The following is a 19,316-nucleotide window of genomic DNA, read 5'->3' on the forward strand; positions in this document are numbered from 1 at the left end:
ATATTTTTTTTTTTTTTTTTTAAGTTATATTTTTAAAACAAAATACTAATAAAATTGAAATTAATTGAATATAAATTACATTTTATTTTATTATATAAATAATCCGTTTTAGAAAACAAAAAAGGTGTCGATCTTCATGACCAACCAAAAATACATTCTTACCGCAGCGGGACAACAATTGTGCAACAGTTGTTCTAATATAACGAAACAAGTCTGTTGTGAGAAATTCAAACTTTGTGAACAATGTCAGCATATATTCGGGTCACGTTTGAGATAAATATTTTAGAAAACGTGAGCAAGAAAATACGTTGAAAACAATCTTAAAGAAAGCAGCGTTATAAGCTAAAAGTGAGTTGGCAATAACACCGGTTTTGATAGCATATAACCTGGTAAGAAGAATTGACAACTAATCCTTAGTCGACCGACCAAAAGTGCATTTTGCCCTATTTTTTTTAAGTATAAAATATTGCATTTATAATGTATTTTAATTGAATTAATTAATTTTAAAAACTATTTAATGCTTTTAATATATAATTTAATATGAAAATTCAATAAAAGTATACATAAATCATTTTTAAAGACAAAATACTTATTTAAGCAATCAATTTATATCGACTACTTGTAGTGTTATTATGAGCTACTAATGTAAGAACCCAACATTTCTTGGTACATTAGTATGTACGGTGCTTGTCTTCAATTTATGCTTATGAGCTTATTATGATATGTCATGTATACAAGTATATTCAGTCTACTAAATCTCGTGGAAACCTGACCGATGCATTGTGTGCTAAGTTAGAGACAATTTCTAGCCGTTGAGTTGTGTGCTACTTTAAGACGCCAGATAGGTTAGTAGATGGACTGTATTTAGTTGAGAGTTAGTCTTACGTGCGAGTCTGAAATCAAAGAAGTAGTCACAAGACATGTCGCCTAATTAGTCTACCAAATCCCCCGAAAACTTGACCGACATATTGTGTGCTAAGTTAAGAACGACTCTTCTTGACCATCAGATTGTGCTGTTTCAGGCTACAGAGAGTTTCGTAGACGAGTCGTATTTGAGCAGGAATGAGTCTTACTTACAGTTCAAAATTTAAAGTAAGCATAAAGAGAGTTAATAGGTAAATGATAGTTAAAATACCTTAAGACCTTTAGTGAAGCCTAGTTACCGAAAGTTACGTTGAGAACTGAGAAACCTACGCCCACGAAAGAACGCCATCATTGCTAACTATTCGAGAAGCGAACTAAACAAAGAGCTTAGACTGAAATCAAAATAGGCAATTTGAGCTTATAAAATGAAAGAACGGCCGGACCGAGAACCCGATCCAGGCCAAAGACCTTCGAAAGAAAGGTTAATTATAAAACGCAAGTATACTGAAAAGATAATTAATATAACTTATTGATAACAAGTTAGCTACTTACCCAAGCTACGTTCCCGTTCTTGCATGTGAGACTTGAATATCAGCTGACGATGATTGCACGAGTGAGCTGGTTGGCTATAGAACCTGTTAGATCGGAGTTTAGAGTAGACTCTAGAGTTTTTTTTACCGATAAATTCATCCTTCATGCATGGTCTGTAATTAGCTGGATCAAAAGTCTATTTTACTCATATAATTACATCTTATACCGTGACACAATAATAAACAATTTATTTATGTTTCGATCATAAACCAAGTCTATTTTGGGCTAGTAAGAGGATGAGGTCAATGGTTCTTGTCACGATCTCGATTTCGAGGCTTTGAAACCGACATTAAGACTAGAAAGATGAAAGGGAAGGCAAATAAAAATAAAATAAATACAAAATAAAATTCAAATATAGAAAGGTGTTGTTCAAATTTAGTACGAAGGAGGAAATGAGTTTGGGATACAATTACAAACCGGAATATAAAAGACTCAAATGCAAGATAGACTGACGCTACGGAACGACCTCCTCTGTGATCGCACAGCTCTCGAACGCTCCTCCACCTCGACCGGTAGTCTGCGAACACTTGAAAAGAAAGGAAAAATGGTGACTATATATAAATATACCCAGTAAGCAACCTACCTGTAGGCTCTCATCTCATTCTTAACCGATAGGCAGCCACAATCTTTACTTTGAGCTTTAGAAAGTTTTGAGTCTAGCATCAACGGCTACCTAGGCATCTGAAATGCCTCAAAGTTTCGAGCCATACTTAAGTTGCTCATGGACACTTTGAAGTTCACATTTTTCTAGTGATATGACGAGAGTTATTTCTCCAAGAAGCTGAACCCCATTTTGTTTTCACATTTTAGTTAGTCTTTTCTTCGTAAGTTGAGCTCATGCTTGTATTGACCGAAGCTAATAGCTTTAGTGATTCAATAGGGATACCGAGAGAGGAAATTAACGAGCATAAGAGTTATCTGCACAACAATTAAATGAGTTAATAATTCGCATAAACTCTCGGAAGGATCATTAGCTAATTTAGGAAATAATAATAGGTTTATAGGTAAGAAATACATCTCTGTTGACATGAGGTCTCTCGGAGAAGCTCAAAACAAAGTTACTAGAGCTTACACTCAAAATGGAGAGAGTCGTGGTTCGGTTACCTTTACCTAAAAAATGGACTTGAAAAGGAAGAGAAAAGGAGAAAAATGCGCCGAGCTTTAAATAAACCCGTTCTACAAATTCTGCCGCTCAATTCCTACTCCCTCGCTCACTTGCTACTTCAACTTCTGTGTTGCAATGGAGATTGACAATCTGGTAAACAAACTTTATCATTGATATTCGCGTCCTTTGTTTTGCGCTTTCATTGCTGTTGGATTGTGAAGGAGTTAGTGTTTCTGAACTTATTGCTTGAATTTTTGTTCCCTGCAGTTCTTATTTGTTTGGATTCTAGTGCGATTTCTCCTGTTACTGTTTTTCTTTGTTTTGTTGAGCTTTGCTAGTATGATTTATGCCGGAATGTTGGTTTTCGGGTCTTGGAGTTTTAGGAAATGTGTATTCTCTTTGGTTTGATGGATTATCTTGTTTTCCTAGTACGATTTTTATTTCAGTTCGTCATGTTAGTTTTGTTCTTCACTGTTTCTTCTTTTCTGATTTCGTTTGTTACTTTGTTCGTGAAAAGGAACAAGGTTTATTTTCATCTTCTTGTTCTCTTTGTTAATCGCGGCATTTTTTAGTTGTTTCTTTAATGTTTACCATTGAATCAGAGGGGAAAAACCTTGGTTTAAATTGCTATACCATGGATCCTGTGAAAATATTGTCAACTGAGAGATTTGAAAATTTTAAAAATTAAAAGAAAAAATAAAGAAGAAAATCTATTCAATATGATAAACACCGCATTGAGAAACTGTTTGAGATTTGATTGCTCCCTACTGTTCCTTATTCATGTAACTCTATTCTAATATGTCTATAATTTGATAAGATGTTTAGTTCAATATGAGCTTAGCGTAGCAACTAAAGTATTTCTACTTTCTCTCAAATATTCGTATCCTCCCACCCCTCATGCGGTGTAGTATATTAAAGGAAGTAGACAATTGGTTCTTAACTGTTTGTTGCATTTAATTTTGTTGCAGCCTTCTGCATCTGATGAAGTAAGAGATGTCAACGATTGCTCAATATGTCTTGCATTGAACCAAAATGACCATCTTTTCAGCAAAAAGAAGGTGAAATATGGATACCCACATTTTGCTTCTACGCTGCTCTCTTGATCAGGAAAGTGTAGAGAGTGAGAGTCTCTATTAAATTTTCAGAAAAATTTGAATAGCAAGGATCGCATAATTTGGAATTTACTACCTTTATTGATAGATAATTTTGGCTTATCTTTTTTCTCCATTAGTCGGCATTCTAACTTTTTGAGTGATAGTCAGTACTGATAAGAATGCTACATTCAATTGAATAATGAAGTTGATTATGATTTATGCTCACAGATTAAGTTATAATAACGAACCGGCAGTTACATAAAACAGGCGATTTTGACCAAATTCCCTTGCTAGCTGCAATACAATTATTTTTTAGCAAGAAACAAGGACTTCCGTAAGCAGGAAGTGTAGGAAAAAAGTTGGACAAGGAATCCAACCCCACTGGATAAACCCGTACATTAAACCATGTTAAGAATAAAGGGAATCCAAATGAATAGGAGTTCATATTTGTTGCAATACTATCCTTCCCAGTTTTAATGATCAAAATTGGCATGCTCCCAAACTGTACTAACTAAGCCCCATGCTAACATTCAAGTGGTGAATCATTTTCATTATCTTTGTCTTTTAACCATTTACATGTAATCCTTTTGATCTACATTTCCCAAGTAATTACATAACTTTGATAGGCAAAAGAAACCTTTTCCCTAAATTATTGTTCTAGTATCCTTTCTAAACCTCACAACTTGGGTTATAAGGCTCGGAGATGCCAAACCCATTTGGGAAGTGTTCCCACATAAAGGAAGTGCAAGGAAATGTCCCGCATGGTTTTAGACTTGTTGATTAAGAGAGAGTTTCCATTGTCATTTATCCCTCCTGACAAAAGTACAATTAACAATCAACTTAGGAAGCTTAATCCATGCAATCAAACTAGGACTCCATTTATCTCATTTATATATATTTCCTTGAGAATCTATGCATTTTGATCTTTTGGACGTCATTTAGTTTGGTGGACAGCTTATAATATTCTAACTTACTGTCAATTTACTATCTCTTATCATTTTGTACATTTCTTTTTTCTGTAGAAATTATTAGAAAAACAGGGTTTCAAGTCTGAGAATTGCATTTACTTGAAGTGCTCTCTGTGTCCTGAGGAAGTAGATACTGTTCTGAAAGAGTTGGTACAAATTGCAAGAATTATTCACTTAAATGAGGTAACCTGAAGAATTTCTTTAGGTCAATGTTTTCCTGTCGTTTCTGGAGATATTTAAGTTACTGCTACACCGCTACGCAGGAATGTTGTATATCTCGTAATAAATTGGAAGGAATGCCAAGTAATTTTGGTACTTGGGTGTGCTTAACTGAGATTCATTTGCATTCTAGTTTTTTTTCTTTATGTTGGGGAAATAAGACGGGAAACAAATAGCATTAATTTGTATTTTAGTCTGAAATCCATTTAACATAAGTAATAGATATTGATATCTACTTTAATGATTGAGCTGCAGCCTGAAATGTATTTTGGAGAAGATGACGCATGTACACCAGCAGATTCCTACAGCCCCAGGAATGAAATGGAGGCCCTCAATACAATAATTTCTCTTGTTGACATCTGTCTCTCTAGTTGTAAGCCTGTCCAGCTTAATGTCCTGCAAGAGCTACGGAAAGCAGCTATTCGTATGATCCATAAGTATGGAGATGTATACAGTATGGATGCTAAAACTTTGGGAGACAGCTGTGTGAAAGAGAATTCTTTGTTACAGTGGGGTGAGAGCAATGGCGTCAGGACAAGCTTGAAGATAGCTTGTAAGTTTTTTCCATCTTAGTTTCTTGGCAATATTCTTGTTATCTACATCTATTGATGCTTGATTTTGAATAATAGCATAATGGAAAGCCTGAAATATTGGAGGTGCACCGTAAGTTTTTCAATACCAAGCAATTGTAATTTGTATGCTTTATTCTTCATATAGATGTTGAAGGTGCTGGTAGAGGAGCCATAGCCAAAGAAGATCTAAACGTTGGTGACACCGTATTGGAGATCCCTCTGGATATTGTTATTTCTGAGGAACTTGTGCAGAAGACCACCATGGTAAATTCATCGCTAAGAATCTGTTGTAGTTGCCATCTTAGAACTTCAATCTTCTAGAACTTTCCTGACAGAAAATGATATTAAAAGAATTACAATCTTGGCCTTCATACTGATACTGTTGTTCAATTCCCCGTCTCATCTTTAACAATGCTCTGTTGCACATTGATAATTGAGTGCTTATGTCTAGAGTTAAAGTTGGTTGAATTTCTAGCGATTTTATATTTTCAAGAATTTTTTATCATACAATGATGCTAAGAAGATTATTTTTCTCCCCACCAGCCGTGGGATGCATTGACGTTACATTGTTCCCTCTAAGCATGCATGCTTTAACAATTGATTACAATAAGTTTAGTGGTATGGTTCAAGGTGCGCCAGTTCTGTGTAAAATACTTTTCTATCTGGGTATCTGTTGCAATTAGGATCAGTGTTTCCTCGCATCACAGTAAATTCCATTCTTATAACGAGCATGCACAATTGTATTCAAGTTGGTTACTTTTTGTTGATGTAAGTGCTAGTTAATTCCTTTGGAGAGACCGGTGAGATTAGTGCTTGTGCTATGACCTAGATAAGGTATAGTTCCAGACAGACATTTTCATTTGGAGACATCATTGCATACCCCACTTGTCTTTAACTGGTCTTTTGGATATGTAATCACAGTGAGCAATCCGACTGTGGTAGTTAGAAGTGCTATTTGAAGTGAATGCCCATGGTACAGATTTCAATAGAATGATTTATTTATTTATTTATATTATTATTAATATTTAATTTGTAGCATTAATGTGGAGAGAGAAGTTTGTAAGGAATGATTACAAATAGAAAGTAGAGCCATCATGACTTTATTCGTAAATTTCAGTATTCCATATTATCAAAGATCGAAGGCATGTCGTCTGAGACAATGCTATTGATATGGAGCATGAAGGAGAAGCACATTGCCGATTCCAAATTCAAGGTCTACTTTGATACTCTCCCAGAAGCGTTTAATACTGGTATTTACCCTTACCTTTATTAGATCGTTCTGACTGACTTTTGGGGCTATCATTATGTTTAGAACGAGAACTTGAAAGTGTTAGACGAACACGACTCTCCACAATGGTATGATATTGTCCACTTTGAGCATAAGCTCTCATGGCTTTGCTTTGGGCTTCCCCAAAAGGCCTCATGCCAATGGGGATAGTATTCCTTGATTATAAACTCATGATCATTCCCTAAATTAGCCGATATGGGACTTTTATCATCCAACACTTCCCCTCGAACTANGTGCGAGTGTTATAAGAAAAAATCGAATCAATAGTGAAAATGCTGTTAAGGAAAAAGTAAAAACATAATTTTAATAATGTCTGAGCACAGGTTCGAACTGAGGACCTTTAATGTGTGAGACTAGCGTGATAACCAACTATACCACCCAGGCACACTGGGGACCTCTAANTCTTTTGGAGTCTTAGTCATTTTTTACTATGCCTTCGAGGAGTCCTTTGTTCGACATTTGAGGATTCTATTGGCATGACGAAGTTTAGGGCATGGCTCTGATACCATGTTAGACAAACACGACTCTCCACAATGGTAGGATATTGTCCACTTTGAGCATAAGCTTTCATGGCTTTTCTTTGGGCTTTCGCAAAAGGCCTCATGCCAATAGAGATAGTATTCCTTGATTATAAACTCATTATCATTCCCTAAATTAGCCGATGTGAGACTTTCATCATAATCACATTTATCAAATGGTTTATTTTTCTTTTTGTTGCATGCTTGTAGAATCTTCAGTTAGCCGTTAGCACCGATAATCTTTTTATGTCTCTTGCCATGCGTACATTATTTTTTCTCTTTATGTACGAGTAAGGAAATAACTGTGCTTTCTTTTTCCTTTGAGAGGGAAATGGAATTTCAATTATGTAATGAAGTTTACAAAACATTAGTGGGGTAGGGAAAAGCCCTTTCAGTTGGAGCACAAGTATCACTTAGCGAGTGATTACAAAGAACAAAAATTCTTTGCTTCCACCAAGTGGCTTCTGTGTGCAAACTAAGATCAAATAAGTGTAGTTTCACTACTTTCCTTCCATACTCCTCTCAAGCCAAGTGGTTCAAAGGAAGACTGTGATCAAGTTCAACCATAGAGATTTTGATTGCTTTTTGTAGGGGTGAAGCTACCATAATAGTGTGTTTGTTAATCACAACATTCCTGTGCAATGGGGTGGTCCTTCCAAATGCCTGAAAAAGAGCATCCCAGGAAGCAGAATCGAAATGGTGGCTTACAGCAATATGATCATGGTTCTAGACCATTCAATTCCTTAACAAATCCAATCGTCTATCTCGAGACTTGATCCTGAAAAACAAAACATGATGAGAATAAAATATAACTCTATAGTGGCCGTCATGGGTAAGCTTTTTTATGAAGATTAGACTATTAGATAGTTTTGGGACGTATAGGACATTTTTTAGTGTAAGGGCAAGAGATGATTATATCACTGGCTTCTGCAATGGTGGCACTGGTTCCATTTGCTATTATAAGTATTTGATTACACGGGCATGGTTTATATGTTTTAAAATATTGTGAATATGGAGTCATGTGATCCGTTGCATTGGAGTCTAATCGAAGAATTATCCTTGTTCATCTCTGAAGAATTTATACAAAAGGTGAATGAAGATTTACCTAAGATTGTCGAGTCATTTGAACTTGATGTTTTGTGGAGGGAGTCCAATAATACCCTCAACCTCTCAACCTCTTCATTATTGAATCCACGCTCGTTCCTTCGACATGTCTCCCTTGTTTATCCAACCACGGTTTTGTGAGCCTCCTCGATTTCTCCATTCATGGTTGGGAGGTTTTCAATTCAACTTCCAACAACTCTCCACCGTGTGTCGCGGTTTCTTACCGTGGGTACACCATAAATTATCTATATTACTCTTCCATTGGTTGTCGCTTTTGTATGTATCTTTCTCTGTAGCAAAAGCTGTTGCATCTATATTGGGTTGTTTATCAAGCATAAGGCTTCACCTGCTCTAATAATGGAAATTGTTTCTTCTAGGGTAATGCTTCAAACTCGAATGAACACTCATATCTGAAAACTTCTTCAAGTGCGAGTGTTATAAGAAAAAATCGAATCAATAGTGAAAATGCTGTTAAGGAAAAAGTAAAAACATAATTTTAATAATGTCTGAGCACAGGTTCGAACTGAGGACCTTTAATGTGTGAGACTAGCGTGATAACCAACTATACCACCCAGGCACACTGGGGACCTCTAAAAATAACGATGTGAACTCGAATCAACAGTGAAAATGGTGTTAAGGAAAAAGTAAAAACATAATTTTAATAATGTCTGAGTTCGAACCTCTAGTGTGCGAGACTAGCGTGATAACCAACTACACCACCCAGACAAGATGAGATTCCAAAATAACGAATCAAAAGTGAAAATGTTGTTAAGGAAAAAGTAAAAACATAATTCTGATAATGTCTGAGCCCAAGTTCGAACTGTAGTGTGTGAGACTAGCGTGATAACCAACTACACCACCCAGACAAGGTGAGATTCCAAAATAACGATGTGAACTCGAATCAACAGTGAAAATGGTGTTAAGGAAAAAGTAAAAATATAATTTTAATAATGTCTGAGACCAAGTTCGAACTGGGGACCTCTAGTGTGTGAGACTAGCGTGATAACCAACCACACCACCTAGACAAGGTGAGATTTCAAAATATAACGATTTGAACTCGAATCAACAGTGAAAATGTTGTTAAGGAAAAAGTAAAAACATAATTCTGATAAGGTGAGATTCCAAAATAACGATTTGAACTCAAAATCAACCGTGAACATGTAAAAACATATGGGGATCTCTAGTGTGTGAGACTAGCGTGATAACCAACTACACTACCCAGACATGAGATTCCAAAATGAAAATGTTGTTAAGGAAAAAGTAAAACTAGCGTGATAACCAACTACACCATCCAGACAAGATGAGATTCCAAAATAACGATTTGAACTCGAATCAACAGTAAAAAACATAAACAGTGAAAATGTTGTTAAGCAAAAAGTAAATGTTGTTAAAGGAAAAAGTAAAAACATAATATTTAATAATGTCTGAGCCCAGATTCGAACTGGGGACCTCTAGTGTGTGAGACTAGCGTGATAACCAACTACACCACCCAGACAAGGTGAGATTCCAAAATAACGATGTGAACTCGAAACAACAGTGAAAATGGTGTTAAGGAAGAAGTACAAACGGAAGAAGTACAAACATAATGTTGTTAAGGAAAAAGATGGTGTTAAGGAAGAAGTACAAACGGAAGAAGTACAAACATAATGTTGTTAAGGAAAAAGTAAAAACATAATTCTGATAATGTCTGAGCCCAGGTTCGAACTGGGGACCTCTAGTGTGTGAGACTAGCGTGATAACCAACTACACCACCCAGACAAGGTAAGATTCCAAAATAATGATGTGAACTCGAATCAACAGTGAAAATGGTGTTAAGGAAAAAGTAAAAACGTAATGTCTGAGGCCCAGGTTCGAACTGGGGACTTCTAGTGTGTGAGACTAGCATGATAACCAACTACACCACCCAGACAAGGTGAGATTCCAAATTCCAAAGAATTATGAGGTTCGAACTGGGGATCTCTAATGTGTGAGACTAGCGTGATAACGAACTACACCACCTAGACAAGATGAGATTCCAAAATAACGATGGGAACTCGAATCAACAGTGAAAATGGTGTTAAGGAAGAAGAATGTCTGAGCCTAGGTTCGAACTGGGGACCTCTAGTGTGTGAGACTGGCGTGATAACCAACTACACCACCGAGACAAAGTGAGATTCCAAAACAACAATTTGAATTCCAAAATAACAATTTGAACTCGAATCAACATGTTGTTAAGGAAAAAGTAAAAACATAATTCTGATAATGTCTGAGCCCAGGTTCGAACTGGGGACCTCTAGTGTGTGAGACTAGCGTGATAACCAACTACACCATTCAAACTGGGGACCTCTAGTGTGTGAGACTAGCGTGATAACCAACTACCAGACAAGGTGAGATTCCAAAATAACGATGTGAAAATGGTGTTAAGGAAAAAGTAAAAACATAATTTTAATAATGTCTGAGCCTAGTGTGATAACCAACTACACCATCCAGACAAGGTTACCTCTAGTGTATGAGACTAGCGTGATAACCAACTACCAGACAAGGTGAGATTCCAAAATAACGATGTGAACTCGAATCAACAGTGAAAATGGTGTTAAGGAAAAAGTAAAAACATAATTTTAATATTAAAAACCAACTACCAGACAAGGTGAGATTCCAAAATAACGATGTGAAAATGGTGTTATGGAAAAAGTAAAAACATAATTACCAACTACTAGACAAGGTGAGATTCCAAAATAACGATGTGAAAATGGTGTTATGGAAAAAGTAAAAACATAATTTTAATAATGTCTGAGCCCAGGTTCGAACTGGGAACCTCTAGTGTGTGAGACTAGCGTGATAACCAACTACACCACCCAGACAAGATGAGATTTCAAAATAACGATTTGAAGTCGAATCAACAGTGAAAATGTTGTTAAGGAAAAAGTAAAAACATAATTTTAATAATGTCTGAACCCAAGTTCGAATTGGAGACCTCTTGTCTGTGAGACTAGTGTGATAACCAACTACACCACCCAAACGATGTGAGATTCTAAAATAATAACCAACTACACCACCACCCAAACAATGTGACAACTACACCACCCAAACAATGTGAGATTCTAAAATAATAACCAACTACACCACCACCCAAACAATGTGAGATTCTAAAATAACTATTTGAATTCAAATCAACAGTGAGAATGTTGTTGAGGAAAAAGTTAAAAACAGAGGAAAAAGTTAAAAACATAAATTTTAAAAATGTCTGAGCCCAAGTTTGAACTACTTCTTTGAACTCGAATCAACACTCATATTACACTCATATTTCGGAAAACTTGTTAAAGTGAGAGTGTTTTAAGAAAAAAATTAAAACATAATTTTAAAAATGTTTTGAGGACTTCTTAAAGTGAGAATGTTGTAAGTAAAAAGTGTTAAAATATAATTTAAAATATGTCTGAGCATAGGTTTAAACTTGGGGCTTCTAGTGTGTTTGAGACTAATGTGATAACCAACTACACCACCAATTAACGCCTTGAACTCAAATCAACACTCACACTCATACTTTGTGTGACTTCTTAAAGTGAGATTGTTGTAAGACGAGTTTAGAAACAAGTTTTTTTACTCTTGAACTTGGTTATCAAGGTAATCTGTTCAAAAACTTTTCCTTGGGATGATTCTTTATACTTCTTGGTGTTATCGAATAACTTAGATGTAATGATTTTTTTTCAACCAGATTAAAATGATATGAAACTTTTGGAATTTTATTAATAATCTTGTTGAAAAACAAAATCTTTAGATCTAAATTATCCAAGAACCCCAAGAACGATAAGGAATCAACCCAAGGGAAAGTTTTGGAACGGATTATCTTGATAATCAAGATCAAAAGTAAAGTAAATTCGTTTCTAAACTCTTGATTCAAATGACTCCATAAGATAGTTGGATCAAAACTACTTGAAATGCAAAGTAACAAACTAACGGCTTAAGAAACATAATATGTCAACTTCATTTTTAATACCCAAAAATCTTCCTACGGGCGGTAACTTTCATGGCCATCAATACCATGATGACGACTAACTAATTGTAACTTATAATTCAAAGATAATTCTCTAGAACTTAAAAAATACAATAAAAGTTTCTTAAATCTAAATCATCGATTAAGACACCTTGTTTTGTATCACATTTTCTTGGTCTTTTCCCTACTCAACTCAATTGCTATCTTGCAGCCACGTCGTCTACCATATGAACTTGCGTTGTGCACAATTTAGCACTGGGCTAGCACATGTCTCATCTAACCTTCGACTTTTTTGTTTACAACTATTGACACTATTCCTCTTATGTGAATGATTCTTTCAAAGGCACCCTACTTAGTATACCTTCTAACCATATGTTGCCCATTTGGAACTCCCAAGCTCTTGGCAAATGAGCTTGGTTCATGCTTCATTGATGGGTAAGACTCTTCCTCAGGAGTCGAGCTTCAACCCACAAAGCTATTCTCGAATCTGACTCACAATCATCCTGCCCAATCTGGCACTCGTGACACACTTGTGAAGTCTTCATTCAACCATTGACTTTATTTCCTAACTGTCTTGATCGATTTAGACACACAAAGTGTGGCTCTGATACCAACTGTCACAGTCATATCTTTTCAACTGTGTGACATTATGATCTTAACACGCTTAAGACATTTCTCAAGGGAAATATTCTCCTTAAGAAATATTCTCATTTGCCTGACGATGTAGCTTTATCAGACCTTAGGCTTAAGACATTTCTTAAGGGAACTTTATCAGACCTTAGGCTTAAGACATTTCTTAAGGGAAATATTCTCCTTAGGATTGTAGCATCTGCAGTGCAATTCATCTTGAATAAACGATAATAATCAGAGTTCCTGCCACGATGTTGGTAAGACATTGGCATATTCAGTGACAGTTTTTACTTCTTGCTTCATAGCTCTCGTCTTGATTTTAAATTTCATAGATCTAAGTAGCATCTCTAGCCTTGGAGTAAATGCAATGAATAAAATCTCATATGTCTCGTGTTAGAATCTCAAAGCCATGACATTATCTGGAGTCTTCCTCGTCCCATGTAGTAAATCTAGGATCCGTCTTTGCTGGTCTTGGTCCAATGAGGTGTTGGAGTTTTCCCTTTTTTAAGGTACGTCCCCACAATTTGAGACCATTTGAGGAAGTTTTTTCTGTTGGGTTGGTATGATAATCAGATGGGTTGAAGGTGATAAGGAATTATTACAAGGGAAAGTAAGATTTGGATTACTTTGTTGATCAAATATCTCTAGACAAGAACACTTGTTTGAGATTCGAATCACTCCACAAGCAAAATCGATCACATGCAGCCTAAACTACATAGAATTGTAAAAAAACTTAGTCATTGGCTAAAGGAAAGTACAAATACTCTTTTTACTACATTTTCCCTAGTCTACTTTACAAATATAACATACATGACTTTGTATAGCCTCAAAATGAAAATTCTTGAACTTCTACGAGGCATTTCATGAGTCATACCTTCATACTTTAGGACCATAGTAATTGAGGTGCATACTTTTTATCTCACATGTTGTAACCTTTCCTTTGTAATCAATATTATCATTATGACTATCTGACTTTTGAGCACTAAAGTGGGAAAATGACAAGACAATAGTTATGTTTGAATAATCTGAACACTAACCATGTGCTGACACGTGCATGAAGTAATTTTTATTTTCCTGGTCTAATATTTTACAAGTTCTCAGGGTTGAGTTTTGGAGTTGGTGCAATGATGACTTTGGACGGAACCCTGCTTTTCGGTGAGATAATGCAAGCAAAAGAGGTTAGTTCTCACATATCTTGTTCGTCAATATTTATTTGTTAAGACAACCTTTAGGGGCTAGCATGTGTTGGATGAAAGTCCCACATCGTCTAATTTAGGGAATGATCATGGGTTTATAATCAAAGAATACTATCTCCATTGGTACGAGTCTTTTGGGGAAGCCCAAAGCAAAGTCACGAGAGCTTATGCTCAAAGTGGACAATATCATACCATTGTGGAGAGTCGTGTTCATCTAACTTTCACTTATACATTCAAAATTTATTTATTAAGACAACCTCTAGGGGCTAGCATGAATTATTGTTTCCTCTAATTATGTTGTTAAAAGGTAATCTCACTACATTTTTCTCATTATTTTTTATGGCATTGAACATTAATAGAAATAAAGTGAAAATGATAAAACTGTACCAACCCAGGCCCACCGCTAGGGGAGATATTGTCCTCTTTTGGCTTTCTCTTTCAGCTTCCCCTGCTTTAAAACGCGTCTGCTAGGGGAAGGTTTCACACCCTTATAAAGGGTGTTTTGTTCTCTTTAAAACGCGTTTGCTACGGGAAGGTTCCACACCCTCATAAAGGGTGTTTTGTTCTCCTCCCCTGGCATAGAAATAAAGTGAAAATGATAAAACTGTAACAACCTAGACCCACAGCTAGTAGGTATTGTCCTCTTTGGGCTTTCCCTTTCGGCTTCCCCTTAAGCCTTTAAAATGCGTCTGCTAGGGGAAGGTTACCCTTATACAGGTTGTTTTGTTCTCCTCCCCAACCAATGTGGGACATCCGATTCCACTGTGTAACTTTGAGAAACGTGTTTTAAAGTCTTGAGGGGAAGCCCGAAAGGGAAAGTCTAAAGAGAACAATAACTACTAGTGGTGGGCCTGAGTTGTTACAAATGGTATCAGAGCCAAACACCGGCGGTGGGCCTGGGTTGTTACAAAAACCATTTCTCCTCTGGTTCACTTTTTATGGTTAGGTACTTGGCTCATTTTTCCAATGATTTCTATTTCATTTTGATGGTTTGATTTTGAATATCTTTATTCGATTTTCAAACTTATATTTATATGTAACGTTGACTTGTTTGCAGCACTTGCGGGAACAATACAATGAGTTATTTCCTGCGTTATGTAACAACCATCCTGACGTTTTCCCTGAGGAGTACTACTCATGGGAGAAGTTCTTATGGGCTTGTGAACTTTGGTATTCAAATAGCATGAAAATCATGTTTTCTGATGGAAGTCTTAGAACCTGCTTGGTTCCGATTGCAGGTTTTCTCAATCACTCGGTATGTTACTGTAGTGTCAGTCCCCTACCAGAGTCCTGCTTCGTGGATGGGGGATGAGTTTAGTTTGAGAAAATTGTACGAAAAGTAGTGTAATTCACTTGAACTAGGAATCCCTTCCTTGTTTGGTATCTGCTGTTACCTCTGTTCTTACGTCAAGTTGATTTCCTCTAGTTACATGACGGTCAATAGCTTCCAAATTTGTGACTTAGCTGCTGACCATAGTTTCTGTGAGATCCCACGTCGGTTGAGAGGAGAGGAGAACGAAACACCTTTTATAAGGGTGTGGAAACCTCTCCCTATCAGACGCGTTTTAAAAACCTTGAGAGGAAGTCCAAAAGGGAAAACTCAAAGAGGACAATATCTACTAGCGGTGGGCTTGGGCTGTTATAAATGATATCAGAGCCAGGCACCAGACGATGTGCCAGCGAGGAGGCTCTTCCCCGAAGGGGGTAGACACGAGGCAATGTGCCAGCAAGGACGCTGGGCCTCGAAGGGGGTGGATTTGGTAGGGGTCCCACATTGATTGGAGGAAGGAATGAGTGTCAGCGAGGACGCTGGGCCCTAAAGGAAGGTGGATTGTGAGATCCCACATTGGTTGGTGAGGAGAACGAAACACTCTTTATAAGAGTGTGGAAACCTCTCCCTAGCAAACGAGTTTTAAAAATCTCGAGGGAACCCCGAAAGGGAAAGCCCAAACAAGACAATATCTGCTAGCGGTAGACTTGGGCAGAAAGTAATTTTCAACATTAAACTCAGATGCATTCTGATTCCGTATTTCTTCGATTGTAAGTATTTACTTTACTATTTAGAAATTGAGTTCCATTTTCCTTTGCTTCATTGTTACATGGTTCCTTGGTCCAGTTGCATCCACACATACTACACTATAGCAAAGCTGATTCAGATACAAATTCATTGAAATTCCGCCTATCAAGACCATGCCGTGCAGGAGAAGAATGTTATCTTAGTTATGGAAATTACTCTGCTTCTCATCTGGTTGCTTTTTATGGATTTTTACCCGAAGGAGACAACGTAAATGATGTCATTCCATTAGGTATTCTCTTGTTCTGTCTAGTGGACAATTGAAGGATGCTTTCTTTACTTTAATATGTGATCTATGTATGACTTTCTTATATTACGATTGTTTATTTGTCGAGTGCAGACATCGACTTCGGTGATGATGCTAACGATATCATCACATCAGACTGGAGTACTCATATGGTGAGGGGAACATGGTTGTCAAAGAACCAAAGCATATTCCATTATGGTCTGCCCTCACCGTTATTAGAGTGTTTACGTAAAGCTCGATGCCCTGAATTACGCACCAAACTCAAGGTAATTCTTATCTCGTTTTGTTCATTTCTCAATCGTAACGTTGTAGGTCAAGGGTACAGGATTTTGTTTATCAGTTATTATTACTTGTTTATCTTAACTTCGTAGCTGCAGGGAAGCTTGGAAATTGAAATGGAAGTCCTTAATGATCTCCTCTCAATCTTTGATGGAATGATGGAAAATCTTGAGGATGTGAATGAAGACAGGTAATGAAGCATTTTCGAAACTGTAATAGAGTATAAACTATACAATTCCGAAAGCAACGTCGTCTCGAAACAACGCTTTTCCATGGAATAAACTTGAAAGTTTTGGTCCTTGCAGGAGCAGTACAGAATGGGATATAAAGTTAGCATTGAACTATAAAGATCTTCAAAGGAGGATAGTTTCCTCATGTCTGAATTCATGTCATGCTGGTTTGAAGACGGTCGAACTTGCATTATACGAATGCATGGAAGAGGACACTCGAGGCTAAAAACACGAGCGGTCAGACATGCTCGTTCCAGGTAAGCCAGTTTTTGAGATTTTATCACAGCAGATTGCTAGTGTCTTGTAAGTAGATAAGAGTTTTTGTATCAAAATTAGGCCCCAAAAGGTGGGATTGACTGATCCGATCATGTTGTGAGCTTTTACTTGGATATGTGTGATGTAAGCTGCATGGACTTAGATTAGACACAAATATAATTAGATCTGCTTTTCATAGACAAACTTGAGATTTGCGATCCCAGGTAAGATTGGTTCAGGATCATGGGATCCTTTTCTATCAGATTAGAAGGGCTGTTGCACAAAATATACTTCTAAGTAATTGCTCGANAAAGGGGGTTCTTATTTGTACAAATGGTACTTCGAACTTGGAACGAGTATGAAGAAATTAACGATACTTCTTTATCTTCTGAATTGTTCTGTTATAAAAGTAATTCTTGTGTTACTGGAATGCATTTTTGATTGAGGCATTTCAATTGCTTCTTTTCTATGGAAATTTGGTTAGGAATCACGACTCTCTGCCTATGTAGATCTCGAACAACCTCCCTTAATTGAGGCTCGACTTCTTTCTCTGCCTATGTAGACCTCGAACAACCTCCCTTAATTGAGGCTCGACTCCTTTCTCTGGAGTCCTTGAACAAAGTACAACTTTTGACTCTCCACAATGGTATTACATTGTCCACTTTGAGCATAACCTCTCATGCCTTTGTATTGGGCTTCCCAAAAAGGTCTCATACCACTTGAGATCTATTTCTTAATTATAAATCTATGATCAACTCCTAACGTGAGACTCCTCCCAACAACCCTCAACAAATTCGGACTCCACACATACAAAGGGGGTAGCTAGAGAAGCTGTAATGTTTTGAATTTTTTGAATGGATGTTTAAATCATTTTGAACATAGATAATGATACTTAATTCGACCAGGTCCCCGTGAGTAGGACTTCGTCTATAACATAATCGGCAGATCCAAGATGTACTCCTACAAGTAAAGAGAGTCCGAATAGATATCGGTTGTGTTTGAAAGGTTATGAATCGATAAGTCCAATACCAATATCTTGATTTCGTATGCCATGCATCACGGGCCCATATATATATCGTCCGGTAATACACGACCAATTAATGTTTGGATAAAAATTCTTTTTGGAATCATCTTATTTTCAGGGCTCACTGAAATCCGTTGTGGATGCTATAATTCTATTGGTTTTTCATTTTGGAGCTGTTTTCTTCATCTTCATGTTATGGACATTTAAATTCTTTTTGGAATCATCTTATTTTCAGGGCTCACTGAAATCCGTTGTGGATGCTATAATTCTATTGGTTTTTCATTTTGGAGCTGTTTTCTTCATCTTCATGTTATGGACATTTAAATTCTTTTTGGAATCATCTTATTTTCAGGGCTCACTGAAATCCGTTGTGGATGCTATAATTCTATTGGTTTTTCATTTTGGAGCTGTTTTCTTCATCTTCATGTTATGGACATTTAAATTCTTTTCGGAATCATCTTATTTTCAGGGCTCACTGAAATCCGTTGTGGATGCTATAATTCTATTGGTTTTTCATTTTGGAGCTGTTTTCTTCATCTTCAAGTTATGGACATATAAATGTATCGAACATAATAAAAAAAAGTTCGAATGCATGGAAATGTTTCTCTTGAATTTGCTTATAGAAAACGAGTCCTGTTAGCATTTTATTTGTTGAGTTAGATTAAAGTTGTAATGTCTAAATTAGTTAAGTTATGTTCATATTGGCGATTAAATGAAGTCTAATGGATGATAATCCTTTGTCAAATTAGATACATATATGGTAGGAATGAGTCTTGTGAATACTATTAAGATGAGGAGATTGAACCATACTTCACTTACATTTTTTCAGCTTGGATAGGAACTTTGTTTGGTTATATTTAGGGGTGTACATGGTTCGGGTTGAGTGATTTTTTTGACTCAACGCGGGTTGGTTGGGTTGGTAACCCAACCTAACCCGAAAATTTTCACAACCCAACCCAACCCTCTATTTTCGGGTTGGGTTGTCCGGTTGTCAAAAAAAAAAAAAAAAATTATTTATCCACAATTTATAATTGTTCGGATAGAACCTTAGATAAAATATATTAAAAGTTCAAAAGACAAACACAAAT

The 19,316-nt window shown here is 36.5% G+C and overlaps 1 protein-coding gene and 7 non-coding genes across 9 annotated transcripts; 1 reads left to right on the forward strand and 7 right to left on the reverse strand.

Annotated features, from left to right (window-relative positions):
* Nucleotides 1–2,574: 2,574 nt before the first annotated feature.
* On the forward strand, nucleotides 2,575–17,507 carry LOC111799128. Of its 2 annotated transcripts, none has more exons than XM_023682535.1 (12): nucleotides 2,575–2,713; nucleotides 3,529–3,618; nucleotides 4,677–4,805; nucleotides 5,097–5,394; nucleotides 5,559–5,677; nucleotides 6,531–6,663; nucleotides 14,025–14,101; nucleotides 15,177–15,374; nucleotides 16,236–16,425; nucleotides 16,534–16,706; nucleotides 16,812–16,909; nucleotides 17,025–17,507. In XM_023682535.1, exons 1-12 carry the CDS (start codon nucleotides 2,696–2,698, stop codon nucleotides 17,173–17,175), a joined length of 1,674 nt encoding a protein of 557 aa, XP_023538303.1. In that variant the 5' UTR covers nucleotides 2,575–2,695; the 3' UTR covers nucleotides 17,176–17,507. The 2 variants fall into 2 exon arrangements, with proteins under 2 accessions (XP_023538303.1, XP_023538304.1); XM_023682536.1 differs by having other exon boundaries at nucleotides 16,818–16,909.
* Nucleotides 9,275–9,348, reverse strand: TRNAV-CAC. Its single transcript has one exon. It is a non-coding gene; the product is annotated as a tRNA-Val (tRNA).
* On the reverse strand, nucleotides 9,745–9,818 carry TRNAV-CAC. The gene has a single exon. It is a non-coding gene; the product is annotated as a tRNA-Val (tRNA).
* On the reverse strand, nucleotides 10,008–10,081 carry TRNAV-CAC. Its single transcript has one exon. It is a non-coding gene; the product is annotated as a tRNA-Val (tRNA).
* Nucleotides 10,158–10,232, reverse strand: TRNAV-CAC. Its single transcript has one exon. It is a non-coding gene; the product is annotated as a tRNA-Val (tRNA).
* TRNAV-CAC lies at nucleotides 10,394–10,467 on the reverse strand. The gene has a single exon. It is a non-coding gene; the product is annotated as a tRNA-Val (tRNA).
* Nucleotides 10,566–10,639, reverse strand: TRNAV-CAC. Its single transcript has one exon. It is a non-coding gene; the product is annotated as a tRNA-Val (tRNA).
* Nucleotides 11,090–11,163, reverse strand: TRNAV-CAC. The gene has a single exon. It is a non-coding gene; the product is annotated as a tRNA-Val (tRNA).
* Nucleotides 17,508–19,316: the final 1,809 nt, after the last annotated feature.

The sequence above is a fragment of the Cucurbita pepo genome, chromosome LG07, assembly GCF_002806865.2.
Source record: "Cucurbita pepo subsp. pepo cultivar mu-cu-16 chromosome LG07, ASM280686v2, whole genome shotgun sequence".
Lineage (NCBI taxonomy): Eukaryota > Viridiplantae > Streptophyta > Magnoliopsida > Cucurbitales > Cucurbitaceae > Cucurbita > Cucurbita pepo.

What these genes read in the sequence shown, in the direction of transcription:
- LOC111799128 (XM_023682535.1), top strand. An exon ending in GAATTATTCACTTAAATGAG is followed by an intron (nt 4,806 to 5,096) that starts GTAACCTGAAGA and finishes ATTGAGCTGCAG; the next exon opens with CCTGAAATGTATTTTGGAGA. An exon ending in TTGTGCAGAAGACCACCATG is followed by an intron (nt 5,678 to 6,530) that starts GTAAATTCATCG and finishes CGTAAATTTCAG; the next exon opens with TATTCCATATTATCAAAGAT.